The 27,167-nt window shown below is 40.6% G+C and overlaps 1 protein-coding gene across 1 annotated transcript; it reads left to right on the plus strand.

Moving 5' to 3' along the window:
* Window positions 1-2,156: 2,156 nt before the first annotated feature.
* Window positions 2,157-26,484, plus strand: galm (galactose mutarotase). The gene is made up of 7 exons (XM_013134184.4): window positions 2,157-2,572; window positions 2,966-3,120; window positions 7,945-8,151; window positions 8,668-8,749; window positions 13,169-13,310; window positions 13,412-13,586; window positions 25,492-26,484. The coding sequence occupies exons 1-7, from the start codon at window positions 2,386-2,388 to the stop codon at window positions 25,567-25,569; spliced, it is 1,026 nt and encodes a 341-aa protein (XP_012989638.1). The 5' UTR covers window positions 2,157-2,385; the 3' UTR covers window positions 25,570-26,484.
* The last annotated feature ends 683 nt before the right edge of the window (window positions 26,485-27,167 follow it).

The following is a 27,167-nucleotide window of genomic DNA, read 5'->3' on the forward strand; positions in this document are numbered from 1 at the left end:
ATTGGTCAGGAAAGGACTGAAGGTGACTTAAGATTCAACTGTTTTTGCTATAAACACTCTTAGATTTATTAAAATCTTTATCATGGATGGATTCTATAATAGCATTTTTGCATACCTGAGTTTGTCTTTGAGCGGGCATTTTCAACAAATGTAAGAGTGTTGGGTAGGGCACATGTATGAGGATGTTGCTCCAGGAAGTCTGCTCATTGGTGGACATGCCAGAATGTGAACTTAACTGCCCATGACAACATCCACAGGGGTTTTGTCATGAACACATCCTGTCAACAGATGGAGCTAGTGACCAGTACCACTACAGGCCCTCATTTGTTGTCCAACCTACCTGGTACATGAGTAGCTCAGTTGGAAAAGCATTTTCCTTTCACCACCAGGGTTGTGGATTTGAAATATGAAAATGAATATATTCACTAATGTTATAAGGGAGCCTGCTAAATTATTAAAATGTAAATATACATTTGTTGTGCAGGTCAAGGCATTCAGCATGAAATACGTATTGTAGGCAAAACATACAATTAAACATGTTTCATGGTAATGCAATTGGATTAAACACAGCATCTGTTATATCCAAATTATAGTGAAATGCTCACTTTTGGCTCAACACACCATGGCATATTTCAAAAAAGCTTGCTACACAACATTATTTTACATTGTGTCCATCCACTCATTTATGTGAGGGCTATAAGAGATCTGTGAGCTGATTAATAAATAAAACCATTGATTTAATAATATACATTCCTCTGACAGTCCATTTAAAAGCACACATACAGTACGTAGTCTAGACATCTACCTTTGGGAATATATACTTGGACAAAGGCATGTTTTGATAATGGGACTGTTGGCAGTCCTGCATGTAACTATTTGAAAGTTGCTTGCTGCTATATATCAAATACAAATATGAAAGAAACTGGTGTAGTCTGCTGAGTGCCCATTAGATGACTATGCTACTCCATCTAGTTTCTCAAGGGCACGTTAATTTTATGTTACATAATTCCAGTGCCAGAGCATCTAAGTGGTTTTTCTGAAATTGTCATTCAGACTTTATTTTCCCCTAGCTGGGTATAGCTAAATTGTAGCGCAGTGGATATTCACCATTCATGTGATGTGAAATTGAAAGTGTCACTGTGCTCCTTTGATACACTGCCCCTGCTCCTGACTGCTGGATTAGCAGGTTACATCATGGCAGGTGCTGCAGATCAGAATCTGAGACTGTGATTCATCCGATAGCTTGCTTCTTGGAAGTTTGCACTTTTATCGTTCCTATAAGGATATCTGTAGTTACATACTCAAAGCAGTCAGAGACGGTCATATATACACTCTCACTCCTTCGATTGGAGAATTTTGTTTATCAACACAGTGAATGCCTGGTGTTAAATTGGAGACTAATGCTTAGACCCATGCTAAATTCAATTATAAACCATTTATAATTGGTTACATTGGATACTTCCCTTGCTCTTTCAGAATCACTTTAATTTTCAACATATACACATGCCCAGAAATGTGCTTGGTATGGAGGGGCTGCTAGTTTAGTGCTGCCAGTGACCGCAGGATTGGAGCCGAAGAAAGCGCAACTGCAAAACGTGCTACCATCATGGGCATCAGGAAAGGGCGTCTGGGACCCGCCCTTACATAAACACTGAAGACGCACGTACATGCAAAAACAAACACACACTGTTGCTGCATTCAAAACAACACAGGACTGGGAACACAAAAACCACCAATCTATTACATAAGTGATTTGAGGACAACTGGGATTTCTGGGGAAATCTATCTGTGACTGGGGAAAAAACTGCTTGGAAACCTGAAATCCAGAAGTAAAATGGCCTTATCGCCTAACCTTAACCCTAACTTTAACCTAACCCTAATATCAGTATCCTAACCTTTTAAGTATACATTTATCCTAGCCCTAACACCTAACTCTAAATCTAACCAGTAATGCATAAACATAAAATAAATACCCAATTGTGCGTTATACCCTAAACCTATCCTGTCAGACTTCTATTTTTTCCCCTAGTGGGGAACTGATGAATAAATGTTAACATACTGCCAGACGTACTGCTTAACTTTAGTTATGCCTACTCCAGTAATAATGTCCTTTTCTGATGATGCAAAGCAATACGTCATATAACAAGGACGTATGATGTAAGTTTATAAACATTGTGAAGTGTATTTGAGTGCAAGGTCCGTGCGCGTGTTGACATTTTAATGTGTTAGTTTGGTAACCCTGGCCATTACGGGTGGAATACAACGACATTTCATTAGAATACTTTAATAAGCTGTTTCTTTGAGTCTGACAATTCGTTCCGTTTACAATAAGAGCTCATGAGACATTGTAACTATCTTAGACAACGTAAAGTCAAACTTTGAGGTATGGCTCTGGTATTAAAGGAGAACTTCGGTGAAGTACCTGGAGAAGGACATGTGGAGAAGTGGACCCTAATATCTTCCAACGTCACCGTGGAAATCATAACACTAGGATGCATCATAACAGCCATCAAATGTAAAGATAAGAATGGAGACGTAAATGATGTCGTTTTGGGTTATGATGATCTTCAGGGTAAGTGTTGATCCTGAATTGTTCAATATCGGAAGTTGTTGTGTGTTTGCCATGAGTTAGTAAGCCAAGACCTCCAGGCTCATCTGAAGTTAGCCCCAGATATTAAGAAAGAGCCAGCTTATGTCTGTCTGTCTGTCTGTCTGTCTGTGTGTGTGTGTGTGTGTGTGTGTGTGTGTGTGTGTGTGTGTGTGTGTGTGTGTGTGTGTGTGTGTGTGTGTGTGTGTGTGTGTGTGTGTGTGTGTGACTTTTGCTGATCACTGCTGAAGTGTTATGATTAAATCCTAGTGTTTTATGTGATGCGCATGGTAAACAAGCCAAGGTGCTGTTTTATGTCTGATATCCGTGTGACCGATAAATGAGTAACAATGACACGGCTCAACTGTTTTATTGCAGACTATCTGGCCAACCCCCGGTACTTTGGTGCTGTTGTCGGTCGGGTAGCCAATAGGATTGCTAAAGGCAGATTTGTGGTAGATGGCAAAGAGTATAAACTGGCCATCAATAATGGACCAAATGCTCTCCACGGAGGACTAAGGGGCTTCAGCAAGGTAACAACATTCACAAAACAAATACATGGAAACACACGAACTGCAGCATCATAGAGAACATACACTCACCTAAAGTATTATTAGGAACACCATACTAATACTGTGTTTGACCCCCTTTCGCCTTCAGAACTGCCTTAATTCTATGTGACATTGATTCAACAAGGTGCTGAAAGCATTCTTTAGAAATGTTGGCCCATATTGATAGGATAGCATTTTGCAGTAGATGGAGATTTGTGGGATGCACATCCAGGGCACGAAGCTCCCGTTCCAACACATCCCAAAGATGCTCTATTGGGTTGAGATCTGGTGACTGTGGGGGGCCATTTCAGTACAGTGACTCATTGTCATGTTCAAGAAACCAATTTGAAATGATTCAAGCTTTGTGACATGGTGCATTATACTGCTAGAAGTAGCCATCAGAGGATGGGTACACGGTGGTCATAAAGGGATGGACATGGTCAGAAACAGTGCTCAGGTAGGCCGTGGTATTTAAACAATGCCCAATTGGCACTAAGGGGCCTAAAGTGTGCCAAGATAACATCCCCCACACCATTACACCACCACCACCAGCCTGCACAGTGGTAACAAGGCATGATGGATCCATGTTCTCATTCTGTTTACGCCAAATTCTGACTCTACCATCTGAATGTCTCAAAACAAATCGAGACTCATCAGACCAGGCAACATTCTTCCAGTCTTCAACTGTCCAATTTTGGTGAGCTTGTGCAAAATTGTAGCCTCTTTTTCCTATCTTGTAGTGGAGATGAGTGGTACCTGGTGGGGTCTTCTGCTGTTGTAGCCCATCCGCCTCAAGGTTGTGCGTGTTGTGGCTTCACAAATGCTTTGCTGCATACCTCGGTTGTAACGAGTGGTTATTTCAGTCAAGTGGTAAGTTCAGCTTGAATCAGTCGGCCCATTCTCCTCTGACCTCTAGCATCAACAAGGCATTTTCGCCCACAGGACTGCCGCATACTGGATGTTTTTCCCTTTTCACACCATTCTTTGTAAAACCCTAGAAATGGTTGTGCGTGAAAATCCCAGTAACCTGAGCAGATTGTTGAAATACTCAGACCGGCCCCGTCTGGCACCACAACCATGCCACGCTCAAAATTGCTTAAATCACCTTTCTTTCCCATTCTGACATTCAGTTTTGAGTTCAGGAGATTGTCTTAACCAGGACCACACCCCTAAATGCATTTAAGCAACTGCCATGTGATTGGTTGATTAGATAATTGCATTAATGAGAAATTGAACTGGTGTTCCTAATAATCCTTTAGGTGAGTGTATAACGGTCTCAGGACTGCACACAAATAACATAGCCATGATTTGTTCCAACTGTGGTGTTCATGTTGTTTAACTCATGACATTATTGTCCATCTACTTCTATCGTTAGGTTATATTGCCATTTGTTAGGGCCTATGTTCTTAGTTCTTAATAATATAAAAATGCAAAAAGAAGGATCCAAACAGTAACTTACTGTATGTAAAATACTTGTTATCTCTTGTATGTCTGTGGTCAGCACATTTTGAATATTCTCTCCTGTTGGTTACTCTATGCCTTTTAACCAGTCCTGCATTGAATGGATACACTTTAAGCTGTGCTGCACCAAACCCTATTAGGATCCAGCCGTAGGCCTCAGTGTTCACTACTGCGTAATTACAACTGAATCAATTAAAGGCATTATAAACTCAGCTAATGGCCCCTGGAAATAGCTCTCAACTATAGTGTCTGCTAACTGGTCCCTAAAGTGAAAGCCATCCAGGCCCCTGGTCTTATCTGTCTAAAAACAGCCATTCCATAAGTTCATGTAGTTGGTGAATGTTGGATTGGACTTTTTGCACATTCAACCCAGTCTTTCACAGATTTTGTGAATCATTAGCACCTTTGAAATCTGATGTGAACGTACCCACACAGAGTATTATCTTTCCTTGCTAGGTGATTACATAAGTGTGAAAATATACTGAAAAATCATTAAAGTGAGAATAAGTCCTTGTTCTCTGTCAACATTGTACTTATTTTGTATTTTGTTTTATGTTTAGCCTATCTAGAAAGATCTTTTATATATTGCATGCTGTCCTGAACAGCCAGGGGTCGGTGGAGATATTGGACAAGGCGTTTTAGAAAAAAGTTTACTCATTTATTTTTCACAATCAAATGATTGGTTGGCAGAACATGCTTTTGGTTACAGTATCAATGGTGTCTGTATCTCCAATTCACAATAACCCAAACTAATTAGGGCCAGGGTAAAAATAATTATGAGGAATTCAAAGTTACATTTTGGTTTCAACGTGGCTATTCACACAAAGCTGTGAAAATAGGAATCCGTTTCTGGATGCTTGCTTGTTTCAAAAACATGATACAATTACCTAACCTCTTAAGCGAGGGGAAGATTAATGCTATTCCTACAGGGATGTAGGTTATTTTAATTGGCATGCTTCACCAGTATGTAACCATTTTCAAACCATTATGCGTAAATCTCGTCTATTACAGGCAATGTCCATATAATTCTGACATGTTTTAGAATGCAGTTATATTTTTTAAAGCCGATGCATACCATTTATACATACCTTTTTCATATTTCACGTCAACAATCTTGAGCTCCTTGAATATTGCAGTTCATTCCTTGAAGCCGTTTGTATTTGACTTGTCAATTCTGGTTTGATCCCTGTTTAATGTACTAATGTACTTTTTATAGGGCTACATACCATTCTACAGGCCCGTACATGGACTGTACGTACAGGATGTATACATACACATACAGGGCATGCTATCCTGAGGCATGGTCTCAATATATTTAGAGGTTCTTGACACGAACAACCCGTTGTACAAAATCATTGTACAAAAACACTCCCTTTTCACCTCTGGGGTTGAGTTTCATTATTTATTTATATCCTTCCTGTGAGAACACCTCAATCGCATTATGTACTGTAAATTCTAATTGCCATCATATCAACAAATCACATCATGCATATTTCATGGCGCACCCAGGCTAGCCAACATAATGAGATCTCTGCTGTCAGAGATCATATTGCTCCATACATTAGCCAGAGTCAGGTCACCGTTGTCAGACAATGATTGATCTGTTTCCTTTTTTGGTGTAGTTAGTGTTTCGTGGTGGACCAAATGCTTAGACATTCTGTGTAGAACACATCCCATGGAACAGTGCCCTTTTGCCATCTTTCCTGTTCCGATCAACAAGGATAGAAAATATGAACATAATGAATTATGAATAACCTGAATCGTCATTGCTTTTTTTTATGCATATACGCCAGTTGACTTGTTGTTTTTCTTTAGGTCAAGTGAAATCCTCAAGTCACTTCAAATCTTAAACCCACACATTGAGCTAAGCTGGCAGTCCCGTGGTCACCAGTCAATGTCACCTTATACTACACAAATAACTGGAGGGCTGTAATCGCCCCTCCCTGAATAAAAGGACTCTTACTTCATGAATGCCGAAATATGAAAACTCCGGAGAGTGGCAAGACCCCATAGCTGGAAGTTATTCCACTACAAATATATCAAACGTGGTTCTCTGACCTTATCTGCTCCCAACGTTTGCCCAGGTCAGTGGTGAAGGAGCATTGCCTCCTACTCTCATCATGATGACCTTATGTGGATCTTGCAGTTATATCTCGAAGTGTAGAAGGCCTTTCATGAAGTCAAATTGTCCTATCTACTTGCAGTTCTGCAGATATTTAATGTCAAGACGGGTTCATTAAATCGTCGCAACTTTTATCAAGAGCCCCTGCACAAGAATACTCCCCAGTCACTGTCACCTTGCCTTAACCTTTTCACTTGTATATTCAATAAAATATTGAATATCGTACAGCTGGTTGTGAATAGCAGAATCAGTGCAGATGACATTACATTTGACATGACAAACTATTGGAGGTGAAAAAGAGGGTCAAAAAGATGCTCTCATACTTTAAGTCTTGATGACATTCCTATTTAAAGCTTAGAATAGGTTACAGAGCGAGCTGTCAGTCAAAGGGGCTATGCATTAACTGCAGGCAGAATTTTGACATTAGCTCCTCTCAGTGAACTTATTTTTATAAGCGCTGATGGGGCTGGTTTGACTGTGATTTGGGCTCCTTTACTGAAAGAGAGAGGGAGAGAGATGTGGAAAAGATGTGGTGCTGCCGGAACAAATGTAAAGGGAATGGGCTGGGGGAAAGAGTGGGAGAGAGGAGGAGTAAAAGGAAGGATGGTGCATCAAAGCCCTGCCGGTGGATGTTAGCTTGTCATTAGCTCGTTTTTAACTTGTTGTTAGTACATCATGTCCCTGGGCTTCAGACTCGCTATTGACAGATTCCTCCTATGACACGAGACCGTACCAATTTCATATTCATCTGTCTCCCATCCGCTCCTCTCTGTCCCCTCGCTCTAATGTCCCTCTTTATGTATCTACATTCCAATGTATGCTTTAGTCTACACCCCCTACACACTCATTAGTTCCTGGAGCAGCAGTTTGTGCCTTAAAGGATCAGAACACTTGTTGAACGTGTAGATGGTAGATCAAAGTCAAACCCACGTTTCTGCTGGGAGGCGCTCCATTTTTGAGATTTGAATCTGAGTTAGAACTGATTTACAATTTAGAAATCCAAGGTAGGACTGAGGAATCGGAGGAAGAACTGATTTAAAATGTAGAAATCTGAAGTAGGACTGAGGAATCTGAGGTAGGGCTGAACATGATTTTTTTTTTGTCCAGAACTAGGCTTAATCTGTCAGCGAAACCTTGTATTGAGTGTTCTTTGTATGCATTACAAAGGATGGGCGATATGTATTTAGCATTAAAATATTGATTTCCCCTTGGCTGTGTTCCAGGTGATATGGACGAGTGAGGGTGTGGAAGGAGGAGTTCGTCTGACTCTCACTAGCCCAGACGGTGACCAGGGTTACCCAGGGGAGGTTCAGGCCTCTGTCACATACACCCTGGATGGGGACACACTGAGCATCCAGTACCAGGCCCGTACAACTAAAACCACTCCCATTAACCTCACCAACCACTCCTACTTTAACCTGGCTGGACAGGTAGGACCATGACGAGTTGTCTTTCTGACAGTTACCGGGATAGTATTCAGACCCCTTTACTTTTTTCTTCATTTTGTTGTGTTTTAGACTTCATTTATAATTGATTAAACATGTACTGGATTCTACACCCTACCCAGTAACGACAAAAGCGAAATCACGTTTTTAGAAATAGTTATACTTTATATGTGTCCTTACGTTTACAGTGCATGTCAAAGCAAAGACCAAACCATGAATCCAAGGAGTTCTATATACACCTCCAAGATGGGGAAGGTTATAAATAATTGCTAAATCATTTCAAGTTCCCAGGAGCACAGTGGGATCCATCATTGTGAATTGGAAGAAGCTTGGAACCACCAAAAGTCTTTCTAGAGCTGGCCACATGGCCTTGATATGTAACTCGGCTAGAAGGGCCTTGGTTAGGGAGCTGACTAAGAACCAAAGGGCTTCAATCTCTTCAGCAGTCCATCAATCAGGCCTATTTGGTAGAGTGTGGTGTATGTGTGTGTTTTTCTCCAGGGCTCGGATGACATATATGACCATGAAGTCTCCATCAGTGCCCAAGCATATCTGCCTGTGGATGACAACATGATTCCAACTGGTAATGCATTAAAATAAAATCTTAATGTCTGCAAATTATATTTTTATCTAAAGCTAAATATATATATCTTTCAGGTAGACCTAGTAATAAAATACCTAAAGATATTGAAGGAATATATTGATATTGTAGGTAAGATAATTATGTACATGAACAGAATATTTGCATCCCTGTCCTCAGGCTAACCTCTCAAAAGCCAGCAGGCTTTCAAAACACTGGTAGATTCTTAATTGGAATAGAGCGAGTGTTTGCACTGACAATGTTAACCTCCACTCTGTACTCACATCCTGCCCTGTTCAAGAGCAAACATAATAACAGGCTTCTCGGAACTCAGAAACACTGTTCTAAATGATGCATATTAGAGAGTCAGATGTTTCAGATGTCTCTGCCTCAATCACCTTGATCTTGTCACTTACAAGGCATGGAGGCGGGGCCTGTGCAGAGAGAATTATGTCACTTAAGGAGGCATGGAGGCGGGGCCTGTGCAGAGAGAATTATGTCACTTAAGGAGGCTTGGAGGCGGGGCATGTGCAGAGAGAATCATGTCACTTGCAGATGGAGGCGGGGCCTGTGCAGAGAGAATGTCATATTCATTCATATCTGCATATATTCCTGCTTCATATCTTCATACTTCTTCATTATCTTATTGGACCACCTAGTGGAATTATTCATTTGAACAGTGTTCTTTGTTGTCAATAACAGTCTTCACTATATATTGGTCTTCACACTGCAGGGCCTGGGAGGGGAACCACTACCTGAATTGTTCATGTAGTAGGTTATGAAGCAAAAAGCAATTTGAACAATCTTTTTTTTCTCCCTCTGTCATATTCATATTACAATGGTATGCACAGATCAATAATCTTTTCTCTTCAAATGGAAAGAATTGAAGTCAGGGCTTTGGGGGATTTTGCCAGGCTTGTTTGAATGGAAATTATATTCCAAGTTTTGCCTCCTAGTCTTTTTTTTGTTTGTCTGTGGGAGCGATAAACGACCATTATAGCAGGATGGCTGACAGCCAGTTTGTCTCTTAAGTACATCTATTATCTGCTCTCTCTCTCTTTCTCGGTCTTCCCACATCTCTATCCACTATCTGTCACTGTCCGTCTGCTCCCGTTTTCACCTTTTTGTTTCTATTCATCCTCTCAAAGATGAGAGACCATCAGTGTCGGTTGCTACTAGCCAGAGGTCAAATACTGTTGTGTTGAGTTTTTAAATAATCAAGTACATACTCCAGATTAACCTATCAGAGCTCTCTTAGACTTTTAGATAAACACATTCATTACAGTTCAATTACCAGTCAACCCCATGGGACAGCCTAATGGTCCAGACAGAATAGTTAATGACTGGTTATTTTTAGAGTATATTCGTAGCCCTTGTGAGTACATTTTGGGCCATGCAGAGTCTAGCTGCTTGGTCCAGCTGATGCTTCCATCTTATTGTTTATTGGAAATCTTGACTAAGAGGCTGTTGGAGCTCCTGTGAGTTATTTATTTTGAATGGCCAAGGGGTTAGAGGTCAGATGGAATCCTACTTTCAGACAGACAGAGAGAGGAAATGAGAGATGGTGTCCTTGTAAAATCAAAAGCAGAATTGAAAGCCAGATACTAATCTTGAGTCCATTATCCCTTCATACGGTAGTAATGAATAACATATAACAGGGACTCTGAACATTGTTTACTAAAAAAATTTAATCAAAGTTTACTTTGTCAGCATTGGTATCATGATCTCAGAAATTCTAAATTCCTACTGACTGTCCATTAAGGGAATTGGTTTGATTGTTTGTATTCCAACTGGTTGAATTAATACATACACTCACCTAAAGGATTATTAGGAACACCATACTAATACTGTGTTTGACCCCCTTTCGCCTTCAGAACTGCCTTAATTCTACGTGGCATTGATTCAACAAGGTGCTGAAAGCATTCTTTAGAAATGTTGGCCCATATTGATAGGATAGCATCTTGCAGTTGATGGAGATTTGTGGGATGCACATCCAGGGCACGAAGCTCCCGTTCCACCACATCCCAAAGATGCTCTATTGGGTTGGGATCTGGTGACTGTGGGGGCCATTTCAGTACAGTGAACTCACTGTCATGTTCAAGAAACCAATTTGAAATCATTTGAGCTTTATGACATGGTGCATTATCCTGCTGGAAGTAGCCATCAGAGGATGGGTACATGGTGGTCATAAAGGGATGGACATGGTCAGAAACAATGCTCAGGTAGGCCGTGGCATTTAAACGATGCCCAATTGGCACTAAGGAACCTAAAGTGTGCCAAAAAAACTCTTCTATCTATCTTGAATCTGTCGGCCCATTCTCCTCTTACCTCTAGCATCAACAAGGCATTTTCGCCCACAGGACTGCCGCATACTGGATGTTTTTCCCTTTTCACACCATTCTTTGTAAACCCTAGAAATGGTTGTGCGTGAAAATCCCAGTAACTGAGCAGATTGTGAAATACTCAGACCGGCCCGTCTGGCACCAACAACCATGCCATGCTCAGAATTGCTTATATCACCTTTCTTTCCCATTCTGACATTCAGTTTGGAGTTCAGGAGATTGTCTTGACCAGGACCACACCCCCTGTGATTGGTTGATTAGATAATTGCATTAATGAGAAATTGAACAGGTGTTCCTAATAATCCTTTAGGTGAGGGTATATTGAAAAACATTCACACCTGGCCAACAGGTCAGACAGTCATCCGCACTATTTCAATCCTACTAGTGGCTTTGTCGCAGTGTGCTGTCACTCTCTCCATGTTTTGCTCTGTGTAACAGGGAAGAATGAAGCTTTAATGTTGCGAAACATTTCTAAATGTAATGCTGAGAAAAACACTTCCTTGAACGTGTCCACTGCTACGTTAAAGATGGCATTTAGAAATAAGTACGGGGTTGGTTAAGCCAATATTTATGTAATGCGGTTGATTGGTGAAGATCACATTACTGACCAGACAACTGCGTAAAATTGAGAGCAACCATACTATCCACAAAATCAAGGTTGTTACTGGGCAGATTCCCAAGGACATCAGTGATAGATAGCATCAGTTTCATGAGTCCTTATACATGTAAAGCAGATACTAATTCTTTAAACATGCAAAACTTTCTGGAGGCGTGTAAATCTCCCCTTTGAATAAAGAGAATTTCATGACTTGTTGAATTGGGACATATCTCTCAGAGAAATGCGAGAAACAATAGAAATCCTAAGGAGTAGCTAGACCCCAGCGTAACACCAGGTGGTGTGGGTTCAACTCTCACAGGAGACCACTATGCAAATGTCTTTACTCACTACTGGATGTTGCTTTCGTTCACAAGGTATGCTAAATGACTTCAATGTAAATATTGTCACATATCAACAGATCTCCATAAAATTATATTTTGACATAACTCATTCTCAAACTGATGATAAATTAAATGTCATCGGTTTACGTTGCACATATTTCATTTAGTTGCAGTCCTTGTGCCATCTACTGACAATCTGTTTTAAGACTGTTTCATATCTACTATTAAAAATGTGAATTACATAGTATCTTTAAGCACTTGCACCAGTATTTTAGTGTGTATGTGAAAGGCCCAACGTATCACTTCACTGGGTTCATTTCCTGTTTCAATTCTTGTTAAGACCCTGGATGAATGAGGAAGCGGATCTGAATCACTGTCACCTTCGTCATGGTGATATTTTTGACCTGTGAAATTGCTGCGGGATCTTCCAGGAAGTGGTTTGGGGGCAGGGGGGCTATCCGAGAAGTCTTGAGTTGTTCAGGGTTTAATAAGACATAGAATGTGACATTATACGCTGACAAGGACAAAGAGGCTGTTTCTCCCAACATCACGGTTAATCACTGGTATGGTGGTACTAATAAGGGATTTCCTGAAGGAACGGGAGAATACGTTCAGAGGGATTTGGACCCAATTTATGGTTTATTTTAGATGGTTTGAGATAATCCAATTATCTAGTTTAAATAGAAATGCATGCGCTTTTCAATCTAGTTCCTATCTCTGTCTAATGAACTGTAGCCTGTTCGTGATGGATGTTTGCCAGTTACTTAAGGGAGGCAACAGCAGTTGTGTGAAACGTCTATGTGCCAGAACTCTGACAGTGTTGGACTGTCTCACTCAGGAAGAGCTTGGTGAAGCTAGGCCTGGGCTACGTCAACTGGTTCTGTGCCCCACCAACCCTCTAGCTGTTTGTTTTTACTGTGTTCTATAAGGTTTTATGTAGCGCCGCGGTGAAGAGGGAAGGGTGCACATCCTATTGACAGCGCTCGTGGTGCAGCTCTGCCTCGCCCTCCGTGAGGGTGTGTGGCCACGCACTTTGACATACACTCCAATGCAAGTCCGGTGTTCCATTTTTCCTCTTCAGAGATTTGTCCAGGTCCACAGCCGTAGTTGTAAAAACTGACGTAACCAGCTCTGTCTACAGGAGAGGTCAAACCAACGGAAAATACACCCTTTGACCTCCGGGGGCCCGTTCTGATTGGCCAACGTTTGAAGGAAGTACCTGGGCCTGGTTTTGACCATAACTTCTGTCTGTCTTCAGCTGGGGATGAGCGAGTGTGTGCAAGGTGAGGTCACACGGCCACTGTGAATGCTGACAGGATATGTTGGGGGTTGATTGTGTCTCTACCCTCACCTCTGTCCTCCTCTCCTCCCTATGTCTCATCAGAGTGTTTCATCCAGCAAGTGGGCGTAGTCTGGAGGTCAGCACCACCCAGCCCGGCGTCCAATTCTACACAGCCAATTTCCTGGATGGCTCTTTCAAAGGGAAGGGGGGGGCCTCCTACCCTAAACACAGTGCCTTCTGCCTGGAGACACAGAACTGGCCCGATGCTGTTAACCAGGTACGGTGGCCTGTAATGGTCTAAATACATCATATAGGGGAGAGCAAGAGCCAGCTAGGTCTGTAATAGTAGTCCGTTTAGGCTGAAGTAGGGTTCAACTATGGAAATACTTGGAGTTCTGTTCTGTTAGAACTGATCTGCAATTTATGATGAGAGAGGATGGTTCAAATGCATTACAGGGAGGCTGCTGATACACATTAAAATACCTACATACACACCATTTCCCCAAGTCATTATCTTTAATAAGACTCACCAAATTACTCTCTCTTGTATTCTTTTAGTTATTTCTGTTAAGGTACAACATCAATGTGATCATTACTAAACGATTAATGACCCTGCTACTGAACAACTACACCTATAAAATCATTAGATAGTGTTTGTATCTATCATTGTAAGTGTTCAGCAGTTTAGTTACATGCAGATCTTTTTGCCAGACCGTGTAAGCAGAGCCGGCCTAGAAGAGCAAATGTGTCTTACTGAGTGAGTGTGTGACTGACCGACCATTGTTAAATAGCCTAGTGGTTAGAGACACAGACTCCCACATAGGCAACCTGGGTTCAATCGTTGCCACAGACAAAATTAATTAGGCATTAGGATTTGTTCAGGATAGACTAAAACTTCACTGGCTACAAGCTTCAGTAGCTACATTATAGTAAGCCTAAAATAAAACTGTTTATGGTTATATTGCGATGGATGAACTGCACCGACAAGGAACATATTGCTCTCAACTTCGATTTACATAGCGTAGTTCACATAACATAGTGGCTATTCAACTGTCATTCTTTTCTGAAGAAACTAACCAGCCATGGAGTGATTGGAGTCATTGTTTTCATTGTAGGTACTGTATAGCCAGACTAAAACTTCAGTGGCTACAAGCTCCAATAGCTACATTATAGTAAGTCTAAAGTAAAACTGTTTATGGTTATATTGCAGTAGACGAACTGTGCCACGAAAACATTTCCCTCGATTTTGATTTACACTTAGTTCACATAGCGTTGTGGAACCAGCCATGGAGTGATTGGAGTAATTGTTTTCATTACTGTATAGCTATTAGCTAGCCATCTACAGTAATCACTAAGTTAAAACCCTTTAGATCCCATAGCGTCCGTCGAAGCCCTTCTTTCAGATTCCAGTGTTTCTTTTACAATAATATGTGTGTAAATATCACAAAATATACCTTATAAAACGTGTTACTGTATTCCCGTGGCTGTTGTCATTGATAAGAAAACAGAAAAAGTGTCATTTGACTTTTCTTTTGTTTTTATAATTTATTTACTCAATGCTAGCAGCAAAGCGGCCGCAACTTTTTAACGTTAGAAGAGGCTGTTTCTGTGTTGTTTGATGATACGACGTTGGAAACGTCCTTGCTCTTTGAAAGTCATAATGATGTCGTGGTGAGTAAGTTCACTGCAGATATATGTTTGGTGTATATATATGTATATATATTTGATGCTGTGAAATGTTGGTAACATCTTTTAGATGACAATACTAACTCTGTCGTGATAACTTGATAGGCGATCGCATCAGCTGTGGAGCACGAATGGTTGCTTGCTGTAGCACATTCTTGTAATTGAAAACGTTGCAGTATTTAGCTGTGTAGTCGGCTTACTTTGAATGTTTTATCGCGTTTCTTCCGATGTCATTCATATATGCAAACTTCAATAGCTAACTGGACAACTAATTGTCCGGTTCAGGTCATATGTCAAACTATGGAAAAGTTGTGTGGCCGCAAATGTTTCTTTAGTGAGGCGACGAGCTGTCACTTTCACTAGAGCCAAGATTGGCGCCAGTAATGTGGTTTTCTGACGACGTCGTCACTTGATCATGATAATTACCAGCATTTGCCTACACACAGGCTACTTTCAGTGTTTTTAGATGTGTGCCTTATGCTTACTTTATGATCACATTAGTTGTGCCTAAAAAAAGTCGCAGTGTTTTGTTATGCAAACTTAGATGTTCGTTCTTGTTTCCACCGATCCGCAATATAGAAACAACCACAAATGCTTGCTAAAGTAAGTTCACTATCTGTTTAGTCTATCAGACCATTACAGAAATTGTGTAGTGGCAAACTGGTGCTGCGCTAGCAGAGGGAGAGGAGTAGGGAGAGTTAGAGGTCGTTTATTTATTTCAAGTGTCTACAAAATGGGAGAAAACTATATTTCTTGAAGTTACATGGATGTGGTGTCAAATTAAAGAAGACGATGTGATCTTTAAAATAAAAGTTAACTTGTAATTTTTCTTTTTTGTGCTATATCTGTTTGTTAGAAATGTGTGAAAAAAATATTATTTATTTTGAGAATTCTCATGTAATCTACAGCAGCATTCTAGAATTCTGATAGGGTCTAAAGGGTTACACATTGAAGGCAGTGTGGCGACCCTGTTACAGTATATCTGTTGTTGGTTTGGATGTAAGCTAATGTAGGGAACTTGTTTCAAGGTCTGTCGAGAATTGGTTTAACAATGCAGAAGTAAACAGACAACACATCTCACACATGCAACACCCACTGTTAAATGTGTTGTGGTTAGAGACCGTCTGCCACATAAGAAACCCCCCGGGCTTGACATTGGCACCCATCCACCCGCCAAATGTGAGTAGAATTCGGCTGTGGCCTGTAACGCAGTCACACTTACTAGCATTCTATTTATCTATACAGTGTTTTTCCTGCATTCAGAGATCATATAGGCAACATCCTTTACAACATATCGCACCTCCTCTGTGTTGGCATGGTAAAACATGATTTTGCGCCCATATATAAAATACCAACGAAACACTGCAGCTAAAATGACGGTAGGAGGAAACTTTTACCATATTGAGTGTTGCCAGGTGGGGTGTGTTTCCTAATAAAAGGGCTATTTTTAAAGGCTTGGGCGAGTCGATTTTTTTTCTGGAGACAGCGGCAGAATACAGTTCACGGTCAATTAAACCTGTCAACTTTGCATACAGGACCATGCAGGACCACACGGTTCCAGACATCGCGGAGATGAGTAATGTCGGAAAAACAAGTGGATCCTAGTTTTCTTTCACACCCAAGCATGTCAAAATTTGTTTTTAAATTGAGATCGCGAAACAAACGAAGATGACAGGTGAAAATACTATAAGATTAGGGTATGTACTATCACTCAAAACATTAGGCTATATATATATGCAGTATATAGAATAAAACATAATTAACTTATTTAAGTTACTAACAATATAAATACATGAACGTGAAGACTGGATCAGCGACAGCAGTAGAGCCTAGTACAGCCGAAGGAAGTCGAGGGAGATTAAAATGTGGCGTCAAGGCAAAGATGGGGGAAAAATAACTTGAGAAAGCTGTTTCGTTTTTTATGCAAGTCTATATTAACAAGAACATACCATAACAAAAATAGACAACAATAAAATTAACTGTGATTAATTATAAAGCTGATGGGTGATTTCATATTTATCTTTAAATAACATGTTAATGGTTCTAGGCTATGTTAAGAATAAATATATATTGCTTGAATATTTTGGTTGATATTAGGGAGGACATTGTAGCGTGCATTAGCTGCACAAGTGGACATGGACAACAGGGCTGATTTAACACTATAATAGTTGTCTTTTTCAAGTGTGTAGCCACATTATGTAAAGTATTTCACAGAGGGGTGTCCTGTAGAGTGGGGTACCACTTTTGCCCAATAGCGACTGAACCAGTGAACATGACAGGCTATAGATGTAGCACACCAAAGTCAAATTTTATCAAATAAAATGTAATTCCCCAACAACAAAATGGTGGCTAGTGAAAATGTTGAGTGGCTAGTAACTTTAGAAAACCACTAGCCACAGTGGGTGGTGAGCAAAAAAGTTAATGTCAAGCGCTGGAAACCACAGATGAAATCCAGCCAGGGGCAACAACAATCATCCCTTCTTATCGAGACCTGGCAGAACTAGGCTTGCCTGGTTCCTTTCCTGGTTAATTTAAGTGAAAGTAAAGGGTTTCGACTAACCAGCATTAAAGACTTTTACAATTGAATCATGCAAGTTATTTCTGAAAGTAAGTGTAATGCATTGAGCTATGAAGTAACTTAAAGGTTGTGAGAAGGCTCATCTGCATGGAAATGGGATCCTGCTTCCAAATCTGAAAAGCGGCAGCTGGTTTCTGGGTCAGTACCTGTTGGAAAGACATTCTGGTGTGTCTTTGGCATAATCATTTTGTCATTGTTTCACTGAACATTTTCACAGGACTGACGACCGTTATCCTCTTACTTTTTATCTGGTCTCCCCTGTCCTTGCTGGAGACAATCATACCCATTCAGCGCATCATGCAAGTGTATATGGCCACACGTGCTGCACTTAGAACCATATTACAAACCCTCTGTCCAGTGTCCTCTCCTCCTGTGTAGTTCAAGCACTCCAGCTCTCTTTCTGCAGGTCCACACTGCGGCCGGCAGATTTATGGCAGTAATTGTTGTTTGAGTAATCACAGCATCAGCATATAATGAGAGTGCCCGCTACAGAGGCCATGAAATATTCACTGGGCACTCCTCTCCTTAGTGTCTCTAGCCTAGACCGCTACTTTTCTCTTTTCCCTATCTGCCTTTCTCTTTCTCTTTTTTTCCTGCCTTGCACTTAATTGCATTAACTCGATCCGTCTTTCACTGTAGGCTCCCTTTGTCTTTTCATCCAGACCTGCTTTTTTGAAATACTGCATAAGGTTGTGGATTTCCATAAATCCGGTACCTTTTTTTTTCTCTTGGCTCTCATCTTGCCCACAGTGTCAGTAGAGAGCATTAAATATGTACAGGAGAGCGGCCCAGTACACTCTACAGGTCTGTGAGTCCCTGTTCTGTGGTTTTTAAATGGTTTTGTATGTGGGAATTAGAATAGGCAGGAAGAGACTGTTGGGAACATGGCTAACAATGCTGGTTTAAGTAAAGGTAATCAATGTAGGCACGCGCACACAGACCACATCAATATTACATACTGTAGAACCAGTCGACCAAATTACTGTATGTGGTGAATCAATACAAGGCTTTCTTCAGTTTTTAGATTGGTGGTAGATACAAACACAATTATGCACCTTTAACAAAGTCATTCCACCACAAAAAGAAACAGGAATTTAATTTGTATGAGTATACATGTATGTATATAGTGGAGACAAAGCGTAACTTAAAAAGAACCACATAAGTATGTAAATACAATGGGGAGAACAAGTATTTGATAAACTGCCAATTTTGCAGGTTTTTCTACTTACAAAGCATGTAGAAGTCTGTAATTTTATCATGGGTACTCTTCAACTGTGAGTGACGGAATCTAAAACAAAAATCCTGAAAATCACATTGTATGATTTTAATATAATTAGTTGACATAAGTATTTGATCACCTACCAACCAGTAAGAATTCCGGCTCTCACAGACCTGTTCGTTTTTCTTTAAGAAGCCCTCCTGTTCTCCACTCATTACCTGTATTAACTGAACCTGTTTGAACTCGTTACCTGTATAAAAGACACCTGTCCACACACTCAGTCAAACAGACTCCAACCTCTCCACAATGGCCAAGACCAGAGAGCTGTGTAATTATATATTTTTATACCCTATATATTGCATATATAGCCTTATGTTTTTGTCACGCAATCTCTCTTTGAAAACAAATTTGTAATTCTAGGCTACAAGATATCACCTGAAAAATATCTTATGCGAATTATATGTAGTTTGAGGTAAAGTTTTAATGGAATATTTTGACATGCTTGGGTGTAAAAGAACTAGGATCCACTTGTTTTCCCGACATTACTCATCTCTGCGATGTCTGGACCGGTGTGGTCCTGTATGAAAGGTTGCCAGATTTAATTCACCGTAACCTGTATTCTGCCGCAGACTCCAGAAAAAATCGACCCACCAAAGCCCATTAATAATAGCCCAATTATTAGGAAACACAGTAGAGCCTAGTACAGCCGAAGGAAGTCGAGGGAGATTAAAATGTGGCGTCAAGGCAAAGATGGGGGAAAAATAACTTGAGGAAACACACCCCACCTGGCATGGTAAAAGTTTCCTCCTACCGTCATTTTAGCTTCAGTGTTTCGCTGGTATTTTATATATGAGCGCAAAATCATGTTTTACCATGCAAACACACCGAGGCGGTGTGAGATTTTGGGAAGGCTGTCGCCTTTGAGCTTTGAATGCAGGAAAACTCCTGTGTATAGATATTTAGAATGCCACTCGCCAAAGTGGCTAGTAAGAGTGACTGTTACACGCCACAGTCGAATTTTACCCAGATTTGGCGGGTGGGCGGGTGCCAATGTCAAGCCCTTCATGGAACACAGTGAAGACAGTGAAGACAAAATATGGCACAACAGAGACATTACCAAGAACTGGACGTCCCTCCAAAATTGATGAAAAGACCAGATGAAAACTGGTCAGGGAGGCTTCCAAGAGGCCTACAGCAACATTAAAGGAACTGCAGGAATTTCTGGCAAGTACTGGCTGTGTGCAACATGTGACAACAATCTCCCACATTCTTCATGTGAATGGGGTAGGGTGGCAAAACGGAAGCCTTTTCTTACAAAGAAAAACATCCATGCCCGTCTGAGTCCCCCAAAAGCACGTGGGAAAATGTGTTATGGCCTGATGTGTTATGGCCACAATTCCAAAAGGTATGTTTGGCACAGAAACAACACTGCACATCACTCAAAGAATGCCATACCCACAGTGAAGCATGGTGGTGGCAGGCTTTTGGGGCTGTTTTTCTTCAGGTGCAACCGGGGCCTTAGTCAGGGTGGAGGGAATTATGAACAGTTCCAAATACCAGGCAATTTTGGAACAAAACCTCCAGGCGTTCGTTAGAAAGCTGAAGATGAAGAGGAAGTTCACCTTTCAGCACGACGACCCAAAGCACACATCCAAATCCACAAAAGCATGGCTTCACCAGAAGATTGTTTTGGAATGGCCCAGCCAGAGCCCAGAGCTGAATCCAATTGAACATCTTTTGGGTGATCTGAAGAGGGCTGTGCCAATCTACAATAAATAGTTTATGTTCAGTTTGTAGCAGTACCTATTATTATATTTGACCAAGACTAATAGTTAATCTTTTTCTGAGAGAGGAAATGTAAATTGTAACCAGCTTTTTTATTGTGTGTTTAGGAGGTAGATACTTTGAATAAAGTAACATTTTCAATCAACTGGATATTAGTCCGACAAGGTTTTCTGCACCGAAACAAAATATACTTTATTCTCTCAGGGATGAGATCCTTTCAGTAGTCTACAGGAGAACCGGTTCAGGTTAAGGTAGAACTTTTGAGTAAGTAGGTTATAGTGAGGTCTAAAGCTTTAATATTTAATAAATTCAGTCTATTAACTTCATATTCATTATATATATAGTTCAAAACTCTAAGAGAATAATAATGTTAATCCAAAGTATAAGGAATTGGCTAAATCTAGGGATTGAAATCCAGTCCGACTGATTTTGTGGTGTGTGTGTGTAGGAGCCGAAATTAATGCTAGAGCCTTCATGTCACAAGTTACTAGATCTGGTTATTCAATGGAATGAGCAAACAGTGATAGAAAACATGACAAGAATTTGATTAATAATAAACACATATGAACGAATGGACACGGGGACTTCCACTCTGTCCGTCTTTGAGAAACTCAGCGGAACAACTTTTACAATCAATTAGCTACTGTGAGTATGTCTCTATATAGCGGAGGTACCGCTGACCTTCTCATTTCCTGGGTTTTTGGAGGGAGACAGGGATGTGGGGCGCAAGGAGAGATGCTACTTTCCAACGACTTAGAACAGCGCATTCTATGTATTAATGGATGTGTACTGCACTCTGGACAGCTCCGGCGAAAGTCAGCACTAAGGAAGTTACTGGTACACTGTTCCAAAACAGTAAGTGACCGCTCCCGCTCGAGTGAAGCGCTGGCACAAAATAGAACAATGTGCTAACAGCGACTAAAAGTAATTACACATGTTAACCTGTTAACTGTGACAGCCCTAATATACAGCTCCGGAAATAATTAGGAGACCACTGCATCTTTTTCTTTCCTTTCCAAAAAAGTCAAAAAGGAAGGAACAGAATGGTTAAAATTAACAGACCACTGCAAATGCTTGAGTTCCTCACTCAAACCTTTCCTTTTCAACTTGTTTGGAAAAAAAAGAAAAAGATGCAGTGTTCTCTTAATTTTTTCCGGAGCTATATATATATATATATATATATATACACTCACCTAAAGGATTATTAGGAACACCTGTTCAATTTCTCATTAATGCAATTATCTAATCAACCAATCACATGGCAGTTGCTTCAATGCATTTATGGGTGTGGTCCTGGTCAAGACAATCTCCTGAACTCCAAACTGAATGTCAGAATGGGAAAAAAAGGTGATTTAAGCAATTTTGAGCGTGGCATGGTTGTTGGTGCCAGACGGGCCGGTCTGAGTATTTCACAATCTGCTCAGTTACTGGGATTTTCACGCACAACCATTTCTAGGGTTTACAAAGAAAAATTGATTTAAAAAATATGACTGATCATGCAAAAAACTGTCTTTTATTTAAGGATAGTGATCATAGGAAGCCATTTATTATCACATAGTTGTTTGGCTCCTTTTTAAATCATAATGATCACAGAAATCACTCAAACGGTCCTGATCAAAAGTTTACATACCCTTTATTGTTTGTCCTTGTTACAGACACACAAAATGGCAATTAAAGGTGAATTTCCCACACCTGTGGGTTTTGAAATTGCAATTAATGTCTGTGTATAAATAATTTGAGTTTGTTAGCTCTCATGTGGATGCACTGAGCAGGCTAGATACTTTCTTGGGTAGCAGAAAAGAACTGTCAAAAGACCTGTGTATCAAGTTAATGGAACTTTATAAAGATGGAAAAGGATATAAAAATATATCCAAATCCTTGCAAATTCCAGTCAGTACTGTTCAATCACTTATTAAGAAGTGGAATATTCAGGGATCTCTTGATACCAAGCCACGGTCTGGTAGACTGAGAAAGATTTCAGCCAAAACTGCCAGAAGAATTGTTCAGGATACAAAGTAAAACCCACGGGTAACCTCAGGAGAAATACAGGCTGCTCTGGAAAAAGACAGTGTGGTTGTTTCAAGGAGCACAATACGACAATTCTTGAACAAAAATTAGCTGCATGGTCATGTTGCCCCAAAGAAGCCAATGCCACAGAAAAGTACTGTTACAACCAAGCCCTTGACACGCCTCACACCTTCTGCTATATGGTCACAACCAGAAGTGCTATGTTTGGAGAGGGGTCAACAAGGCCTATAGGGAACAGAATACCATCCCCACTGTGAAGCATGGTGGTGGCTCACTGATGTTTTGGGGGTGTGTGAGCTCTAAAGACACAGGGAATCTTGTGAAAATTGATGGCAAGTTGAATGCAGCATGTTATCAGAAAATACTGGCAGACAATTTATGCTTCTGCATGAAAGCTGCGCATGAGATGCTCTTGGATTTTCCCACATGACAATGACCCTAAGCACAAGGCCAAGTTGACCCTCCAGTGGTTACAGCAGAAAAAGGTGACAATATCATCGAGCCACTCTGCGGAGATCTCAAACGTGTGGTTCATGAAAGAAGACCAAAGACTTTGCATGACCTGGAGGCCTTTTGCCAAGACGAATGGGCAGCTATACCACCTGAAAGAATTCGGGGCCTCATAGACAACTATTACAAAAGTCTTCATGCTGTCATTGATGCTAAAGGGGGCAATACACAGTATTAAGAACTAAGGGTATGCAGACTTTTAAATTTCATTTTTTTCTTTATTGCCATGATTTGTTTTATGATTGATATTCATATGATTGATATTCATATTCTACAGTTGAATATGAATCCCATAAGAAATGTATGTTTTTTGCTCACTCATGTTTTCTTTAAAAATGGTACATACATTACCAATTCTCCTAGAGTATGCAAACGTTTGAGCACTGTATGCTACGCACAAACACACAAGCATATAAAGAAATCAATAATTCTGATAAAAAGAGCATATTGTTTAATTTCTCACCAAAATCTATTTTTTCCATAAATGGTGGTGTCTTGGACAGCTGCATTACAATGGAACGATCCACCACTGCATTGCTGCACCAGTCAATAACAACCACCAGAGTTGCCTTTATTTTAAGACCTGTTCTCATGTGTGCTGTAAGCTAAGTTTCTTTCAGGAACCATGACCCAATGTGACTCATAGTGCTTTCAGCTAGCATTTAACAGCCCTCATATTTACCACACGTTATTTACATTGCCCACAGGTTAATTTAGAAGCATCCATTACATTTACATAACATTATCGGATATTCAAAATGTATGTTCTTGGTACAGGAACCAAAAAAGGTGAAATTACATATGTTAGATATATTTTCTAAATATGCCCCTATTTGTAGATTAATTGATATCAATGAATAGAGCTGTATCAAAAACTAGGCAAAAGTGCCATCAACTTGAGAGTATAATGGCTGCCAGTAGGTGGGCCAGGCAATAATTACAGCCCTTTCAGTTGTCCCTACGTGGGTCAGTGTTTACTTGCGCTATAGCTCTGGTTACAGCCCTGCTCCTGCCCTTCTGTACTCTACTGTATGAGAGGCCGAGGCCCCCACAAAGAGATGGCCATTTGCATTGAATTGAGCTGAAGAACAAAGTGTGCAGGCAAATGACATTGAGAGGCACTTACATTTGCATCCATATCAAACTGCTGCGCGTACAGGAGCACGAGAACACTGCCGTCGGAGCAGGCAGAGTGTGAGGGAGGGAGGGAGCATGTGGGTGGGAGGGAGGGAGCATGTGGGTGGGAGGACAGGGGCAGGATGAGTCAAAGAGATGAGAGAGTACACACAAAAAGATACATGCTCCTCTCTGTCTTTCCTCTCTCTCTCTCTCTCTCTCTCTCGCTCTTCCCTCCCTCTCTGAAGAAGGTTTGAACTGCCTCTTCTGTTAATTTTTGGTATTCAGATGGTTCTTCTCCAGATCCTTAAACCTGACCTTGTCATGTCTATGTGATGAGACACACTGCTCGCTCGTTTTTCTGTTTGTTCATTCGGCACGTACACTGAAGACTCTCTCACATCAAGGTTATTTTCGCAACTCAGACATTTTTGTGAACTCTGTGTGTTTACTTCTTTGAACAGTTTGAACACACCATAGAAACTCAAACCCCGCTAAAGAGCCCGAAAAACGAGCCAGTCTCAAGGGCTTGTCTAAGTTTTGTACATAGAAGTCTTGTCTTCTATGCATTTTTTTTGTTTTGGGGTGTGTACACTGATGAGTCAAAACATAATGACCACCTGCCTAATATGCTATAGGTGCTCCGCGAGCCACCCAAACAGTGTCCATCTGCCGAAAGCTAGTTCCAACAGTGCTCCGAGAGCTGGTTCCAACCAACAACGTTATTTGCTTCACCTGTAAGTGGTCGTGATGTTTTGGCATCAGTATATGCTTTAATGGTAGAGGAGAGAACATGGGAATGAAGAGAGTGTGCTGAAATGGACCTCTTCAGCTCATCCAAGAGGGTTTCCATGGGGTTTGGTTCAGGGGACTGTGATTGCCAAGGCAAAACTTTCCTTCTGTTGTCAGTGCTTTGGCCTGCTGAGAGACCCAACCACGACCCAGTTTAACCCCCCTGGCAGAGGTAGTCAGGTTTTGATTGAATATCTGCTGGCACTTGATCCTAACATGTTGGAAATGACTTTTGTCAACCTATTTCAACTATTTTTTTATAGCCGTTTTCGGATTTGTGCAGCTCAACAACCTTTAGTCACAAATCAATACTGTATTCATCCTGCAACCAGATTTATCCTGCTTACAGTTCTACCAAAAGCACCCCCACCAACGACAGGCTGCAGAAACCTTGATTCTGACATTAAGCTGAATGGCCTTCATCCTTCAGGTGTGACCTTGACTGTTGTGATGTGTGTTTGTGAACAGGCCTCCTTCCCCGACACCTTGCTGAGACCAGGGGAGGAGTACCGTCACATCACCCGCTTCGTCTTCTCCACAGCCTGATGATGAGGCCCGTGTCTGCCTCCTGCTGTGGCCGACAAGTCAGAAGCCTGACCCCTGATGATGAGCGGGTCCTTTGTGAAAGGAGGGACAACGGAAAACAACGTCTAAAATCCGAGGGATGATTTTGAAAAAGAGTTGGACAGGTGATAATGTTACATGGTAAATAAAATGTAAATGATGACGATGAGTGGCTCCATATTAATGGAAGTTGACTAACATTGGGATTTAATTAAGCATGGCGATTTCAACTAGATTCATGTGGCATTAAGTTTGAGTTTTTCAAATTAGGCACTACATAGTACTTTTAACCCAACCTAATTATACTTGCATACATTTTTCACTATGGTTCTTTTGTGCTGTTACTTGTGTGTATTATCCCTGGAGTGTATTCATTTAGTGTCTCATTGATATTCACTCGAATGATTATGGGACTCATGTTAAATGCAATTTAATGAAAACAACCATTCAATTACCACTTCAACGTTAATGTGTTTCTAGTCATTGAACATTCAAGACATTAGATTTGTGGGACGCTTATGTTCTTTTCTTTGCTTTCTACTTTTGTGTACCTCTGGCCATTGTTTCCTCTGGCCTTTATTTAGTCCAGATTTCTGACTTCACGATGAACGCTCTTAAGAGGGGGGAAATGGGAGTGTACTAAGACGTTACAACTAGAATGCACTTCGAAGCATTGGTGTAACATGTAATGATATCATTGAGTTCTTTGTGTTGCAATTCCATTAACGCCTGAACTGAATGTGTTTGAATGGATCCATATAATATTACATGAACTTATTCCTGTTGTTTCCTACCCAAAAAGTCCTCAATATGTTTCACACAGCTGAATGGAAGGACCTTCCCATGCCGCCGTTTGGGCCACTAAATAAATAGTGCTTTTGACTTTGAGTTAATTGATCCAAGATTGAGTTTCTTTATTGGACAATGTATGTAGACCACTAGATTAATTATGAGTGAGAATTTTAGTATTTTGTTTTAATATTCTTTCTGTGCAGCTAGATCAAGCTTGTAACTCTAGAAACTATTTGGATGCATTGGTGTACTTGGGTTTTTTTTGTGTTATTTGTCTGTTTTGTGTTATGTCTGTTATTTGTGTGTCGTGTATGGTTTTTGTTGTGTATGTTATGTGTGTTTTTTGTTTTGGGTCTGTTTTGTATTATGTGTGTTTTATTAGCACTTGATGAATATCTGAGCACATTCTAGGTCAAATTTATGCAGAACTGCAGAAAATACTTTGGCGAAGCACTAAAAGCTGCATCCATTATGAAAATGGCATCACATTGCTGTGCTGACGGAGAAAGCCTAAAAAGACATTGAGTAGGGAAATCAGGCGATAACACCTACCTATCTAACCTATATAGGCTGAGAGAGGAAAATCTGTTGTTTGAGCCCTTGAGCAAGGCATATCACAATGGCTCCGGTAAATGACTTTAAGAGTGGCTGCTAAATGACTGAAATGTGAATCACAGAAATTTTATTGACACTTTGCAAACAGATCCATCCCAAATAATTTGCCTATTAAACTAAGTTTCGTCAGCAGGCTGAATGATCACAGTATTCTTGTTTTTTTCTGTGCCTGT

Source organism: Esox lucius, chromosome 6 (genome assembly GCF_011004845.1).
Source record: "Esox lucius isolate fEsoLuc1 chromosome 6, fEsoLuc1.pri, whole genome shotgun sequence".
Classification (NCBI taxonomy): domain Eukaryota; kingdom Metazoa; phylum Chordata; class Actinopteri; order Esociformes; family Esocidae; genus Esox; species Esox lucius.

What these genes read in the sequence shown, in the direction of transcription:
- galm (XM_013134184.4), top strand. Translation starts at nt 2,386, where the DNA reads ATGGCTCTGGTATTAAAGGAGAACTTCGGTGAAGTACCTGGAGAAGGA. An exon ending in ACTTTAACCTGGCTGGACAG is followed by an intron (nt 8,152 to 8,667) that starts GTAGGACCATGA and finishes GTTTTTCTCCAG; the next exon opens with GGCTCGGATGACATATATGA. An exon ending in TGACAACATGATTCCAACTG is followed by an intron (nt 8,750 to 13,168) that starts GTAATGCATTAA and finishes CTCTGTCTACAG; the next exon opens with GAGAGGTCAAACCAACGGAA.